The sequence below is a fragment of the Rosa rugosa genome, chromosome 1 (assembly GCF_958449725.1).
Source record: "Rosa rugosa chromosome 1, drRosRugo1.1, whole genome shotgun sequence".
Taxonomy (NCBI): domain Eukaryota; kingdom Viridiplantae; phylum Streptophyta; class Magnoliopsida; order Rosales; family Rosaceae; genus Rosa; species Rosa rugosa.
The window spans coordinates 41081528-41086972 of NC_084820.1; the positions used below are offsets into that span (position 1 = coordinate 41081528).

The 5445-nt window shown below is 38.4% G+C and overlaps 1 protein-coding gene across 1 annotated transcript; it reads left to right on the plus strand.

The window, feature by feature from the left end:
* The first annotated feature begins 392 nt into the window (after positions 1-392).
* LOC133737500 (probable WRKY transcription factor 69) lies at positions 393-2423 on the plus strand. The gene is made up of 3 exons (XM_062165040.1): positions 393-709; positions 830-973; positions 1708-2423. Exons 1-3 carry the CDS (start codon positions 570-572, stop codon positions 2162-2164), a joined length of 741 nt encoding a protein of 246 aa, XP_062021024.1. The 5' UTR covers positions 393-569; the 3' UTR covers positions 2165-2423.
* The last annotated feature ends 3022 nt before the right edge of the window (positions 2424-5445 follow it).

Consider the following 5445-nt stretch of genomic DNA (forward strand, 5'->3'; position numbering starts at 1 on the left):
ATGTCATGTCATTTTCCACATCACTTGGTCTTGTGTTGACATCATTCAAACAACAAATCCGGACCCTTAAATGTTTTTAAATCTAATAGCAAACAAAATGTGTAAAAAGTTGTGTAAAATATAGTGTCTCATGATCCGGATCTATTTTTAAATATACATGTATTATCCATGAATCTGAAAACAGAAATATTAATGAAGAGAATCTCCACTTGATTTTGGACCGTGTGTTGTCCCATCCCATCCAATCATTTGAGTATTCCATAATTCCTTATAATGTACTCTCTCTTACCTTATCATACACTTTAGTTTATACTACTCATTGAATATTTTTTTACTATAATTGTCCTTATTTGCTTGCACGTCCCTAATAAACAACTTAGCTGCCCATCTGCCAATATCAATATGACGATATTAAACACCTCCCCAGCCATTTCCCTCACTCTTCTCTCTCCCATTCCCAACTTTTATCTTCACCCGAAAACTTTTTATCCTCGTTTTACAGCAAACCCATGATTATAATCCTTTGAAAACTAGGGTTTTAGAAAAACCTCATCGTCAGACTCTTGATCATGGAGGAGCACCCTAAATTTTACAGAAACCCAGTTTTTAGAGATCCACATGATGCAGAACCCATCTCAGAGAATGATCCGGACTCGCCGTCCTCCGGTGAGGAGACAAAGGTGACCACTGCACCATCACCCAAGAGAAGGTATGCTTTTATTCTTCTTGTTTTTTTTTTTTTCCTTTGGGAAAGCATAAAAGAAAATTATGGGGTTTTATTTTATGAGAAATTGATGACCGTTAAGGTGGTTTGGTTGTTCTGTTATAGGAGGGGAGTGCAGAAGAGGGTTGTGTCGGTTCCGATCGGCGACGTGGAAGGATCCAAGGGAAAAGGAGATGGATATCCACCCTTCGATTCATGGACTTGGAGGAAGTACGGCCAAAAACCTATCAAAGGGTCTCCATATCCCAGGTAATTTGAAACTTTAAAATGTTCCTCCCACTTATTTTCTCAGCATGAAAATGTATTGAGTTTCTACAAAAAAAAAAAATGAAATTTCTCCTTAAATATTTTACTTTAGTTTCATCCTAAGAATTTCACCAACAATTGCACCAAATTCACATGTTGTTTATTTCTTTTCGGTAAAGATTTCACATATTACGTCATTAAACTGTTGATCTGAATCATTAATCTTATAATTATTCAATGATATTATAATATCGTATCCTAGAGTATACTAAGATAGTATACTAAGATGAGTGTGCTAATTATATTTTTAGGGCCAAATGAGTATCTTACATAAACAACAGTTTTGAGAAATATAGAGTGATAGATGACATGAGATTCATGCGTAATTATGGCAAAGAAATTATGGACATTGAAGGATGAGGAGATTATATACCAATTATGGTAAATTAAGAGAATTTGGTGTAACAAAAAAAAAAAAGAGAATTTGGTGGTGGACTTGGAGCAAAAATGAATGCGCATGCAATTTTCTTGTTTTTGCCGTCGGAATGAGCCTGCTACTGGAGTAGGGACCATCCAGGCTCCAACCAAATTTCGTGAAAATCACGCTCTAAGATTTAGAATGAGGATTGCATGTATTTTGAAATTAATTGAGTACTTCATTTGCTGGATTTTTGTTGTTGTTGTTGTTGTAGTTGTGTTGTGTATGAGCTTAATTTAGGTTTGATGATCTTTTTCAGGGGATACTATCGATGTAGTTTTTCCAAGGCTTGTCCGGCGAGAAAACAAGTGGAGAGAAGCTGTTCGGACCCAAGAATGCTCATGATCACCTACGCTTGTGACCACAACCACCCTATGCCCACCACCAAAGGATCCCACCCCGCCGCCTTAACCACCCCTGTAACTGCAACATCACCCATCACCGAACCTGAACTTCCCGACAGGGTTGCACCTAGTGAGGAGCTCACAACCTTCGCAAGCCAAGTCGACCTCGAGCTTAGTGGCAACTCAGAGGCGTTGCTTGGCGACTATGGCTGCTGGTTCAATGACCTGGGGACGACAACTGTACTAGAAAGTTCAATTTGCGTAGGACATAGTGACTATGTGGACGTTGATGTGCCAACGAGGCTGGAACATGAGGATGAGTATTTGTTTGCTGATTTAGGCGAGTTACCTGAAAGTTCGGTGATTTTTTGACATAGGATGTTAAAGTCAGACGAACAAAATCAAAGTTACTACAGGATAAGATTATAGACCTCTCAATCAAATAATAGAGAATAATGCCAAATAGATCACATTAACTGATAGGTGATGTAATTGTTGATGCAAGTGTATTTCCAATCTCAATTATTACTAACTTCTAAACCTTGGTCAAGAAATTTGTTGCAAATTTGTTGCATTCCGTGGAACCTATTATCTTATAAAATAGTCTTGCTCGTGTATGTGATCAGTGGCGGACCTAGGATCTTATGTTCTTAAGGGTGAAAAAAAAATTAACAAATTACATATAAACTAGGGAAAATGGTTCATACGGTACCTGAACTTTTCCTCCTTATAACTTTTGGTACCTGAACTTAAAAAAATATCAATACGGTACCTGGGGCTCTTTATCCGACCGAGGATTGGTACATATGGCCGTTACCTCCGTTACGGAATTTGCTAGCTGGCAATTTTGAACTTAAAATGACCAATTTACCCTTTATTTTTATTTTTTTAGTTGTTCTTCATATAATAAAAAAAATCAAAAGAAAGGTTTTTTTTTTTTTTTTTTTTTTTTTACGGTGAATGCAAAAGAAGAAATGGTGTCTGAAAGACCCATGTAACTCTCTCTCTCTCTCTCTCTCTATAGCGTCTCAACTGAAGCTATCCACATAGCTGAAATGGTATCTGACGGTGGTGCATCTTTGGGGATACTGTCCCATCTTTGATAATTAACAAAGAAGAATAACAATTAAGCATATGAAGAAGAAGACAAAAATTATAGAGAAGAAGAGGAACTTGAGCTAACTTGGCCTCCAGAAAGAGCCGCAAGAGCCTTAATATCCAAGCTTATCTATCACCGATTTGCTCTTTATGTATTCCATTTCTGATAAATAATCTCATGTGGGTTTTGTTTAATTTCATCTGGTGTGATCTTACAACTCTATTTGGATTTTGATCAACAAAGATCTTTCAGCCATGGCTGGATACAGAAGAGGGGGAGGAGAGGTGTAGTAATTTGGTGCAATCATAGTAGAGAATCCATGTCCGAAACTAAAAGCTTTAATGGGGAAGCAGGAGATTTGGGTCTACAATGAGGGACCAATTCCTTGATGAACATTTGAGATCAAAGAAATTACACAACTCCAACTCTAAAAAACTCACAACGTACATGATTCATACTAGTACTATCATTAAATCCCAATATCACATTAGTTTGAGACAAATTCAAGCCATTATCCACATGGGTTTTATGAATAATACCATTATCAGCAGGAATAAGTGATGAAGAAGCCTCAGTTCCAGCCGGAATCAATTCGGGTGTTGACGACGGCAGCGGAGAGCCATACTTCAGTGGGTTATCAACTTGGCTTGCCGAAGATTGCCATGAACCCCTTAACAACCGTAGCTCCTCCCTGAATTCAGATATATATGAAGGTATCCATCGAACTCTTTAGCGATTCTTGCATCTCACACAACTTAGCATCTGGATGATGTTTGTGAACTTGTAATTTGCCGAAACCTACTCGTGGTGGTGAGTGTGGTTTCTCAGCCCCCTTAAACTTGACCATAGGCTCTGGTATGAAAGAGGAGTAGCCAGAATCAATAATTGGGACCTCCCAATTATGTACCCGGTCCGTTTCAAGAGAAGTTCGTGAAGGGTCGTACTCTTGTATAGCACATAGTGGTTTTGGATATGAAATTGTATGTGGTGGTTGCTCACAAGCGGGAGGTGAAGGAGCAGAATGGTAAATAGGTGGTATAGGCATGGTTTTGGTGGAGACGAAGTGTGAATTAACACTGGTAACTGATGGGTCATAGGAATGGCTTTGTGAAATCGAAGGATAGATCCAGGGATTTGGGTTAGAATCAGGTGAATGGTAAGTATGGGTTTATGAAAATTGATAAGGGAAAACATACCCATTGATGATTGTGTGGGAAGGTGGTGGTGGTGGTAGTGAGTAACTCAGTTGGAATGAAAATTGAGGAGGAGGTGGTCGGCAACTTGGTTGCGATGGAAACTAGGTATCGGGAGGATGAGAAGAAGGAAGGCAGTAATACCCACCGCTGTAACCCGTCAGACTCGTTGGAAACATGCTCAGTTGCGGGCTCTGATACCACTTGTTACGATCCCCGAGATCGTAACCGGAAAATGACATCGTAAAAGAAGGAAGCTAAAGAAAACTAAAGTAAATAAGAAAGATAAAAACTGATTTTTCATTGATATCCAAATATGGCAGTCATTAAAATACTTAAAGGCTAAAGCAGGATAGCTAGAGGATAAACTCGTTTGGGTGTCAAAACAAGTGCCATGGGTGTCCTGAGTAATAATAACTAACTAGGAAATGAAAATGGGCTAATATGCTGTCGGTGAAAATGAGGAGAAATGCCATCAGTCCTAGTAACACAAGAATTCTAACATTTGGGTTCCTAACAGAAGGCACACCTCTGAATCCTATCCTTCTTCATGATTTCTCAACCCGACCGGTGAGGACGTGGTCAGAGACTCGACCGGAGATTCCATCGACATCTGACATGGCGGCGATAGATCGGGTAAGCGTGAGTGGCTGCTTGAGGTTGAGCCGATTCTTCTTCTTCTTCTAGGCTCTGGATCTCTCTCCACCGACTAAAGCTAGCTCTATGGATGTTGTCTGGAGTAGTTGAAAATGAAAATGGGTTTTGTTTAATTGTGACTGATTTATGAGTTTCGATTACACAAAGAGAGAGAGAGTGAGAGGAAGAAGCAGACGAAGGATAATGAGAGAGAGAGGAAAAATGCTTAGAGAAAAAAAATTAAATGATATATGAATGGACAAAAGTACCCTTGTAAATTTATCAGCTGGCAAGTTCCGTAACGGAGGTAACGGCCATATGTACCAATCCTCGGTCGGGCAAAGAACCTCAGGTACCGTATTGATATTTTTTTAAGTTCAGGTACCAAAAGTTATAAGGAGGAAAAATTCAGGTACCGTACGAACCATTTTCCCTATAAATTATTGACAAAAGATAACTTAACAAATACATCATTTAAAGATTGAATTAAACATATAAGGACTAAATCTTAAAAATAAGGACAATCGACTCTCCATTTGCCACATGTCATGAGTTAATTTACTTTTTTTCCTTAACTACTTTTGAATTCTAATCCCTTTATAAGAACTAAATCTTACAAATAAGGATAATATGCTCTCCACTTGCCACATGTCATGAGTTAATTTACTTTTTTACCCTTAACTTCTTCTTTTGACTTCTAATCCTTTTATGTTACCTTTTTTTTT

What these genes read in the sequence shown, in the direction of transcription:
- LOC133737500 (XM_062165040.1), top strand. Translation starts at nt 570, where the DNA reads ATGGAGGAGCACCCTAAATTTTACAGAAACCCAGTTTTTAGAGATCCA. An exon ending in GCACCATCACCCAAGAGAAG is followed by an intron (nt 710 to 829) that starts GTATGCTTTTAT and finishes GTTCTGTTATAG; the next exon opens with GAGGGGAGTGCAGAAGAGGG. An exon ending in AAAGGGTCTCCATATCCCAG is followed by an intron (nt 974 to 1,707) that starts GTAATTTGAAAC and finishes GATCTTTTTCAG; the next exon opens with GGGATACTATCGATGTAGTT.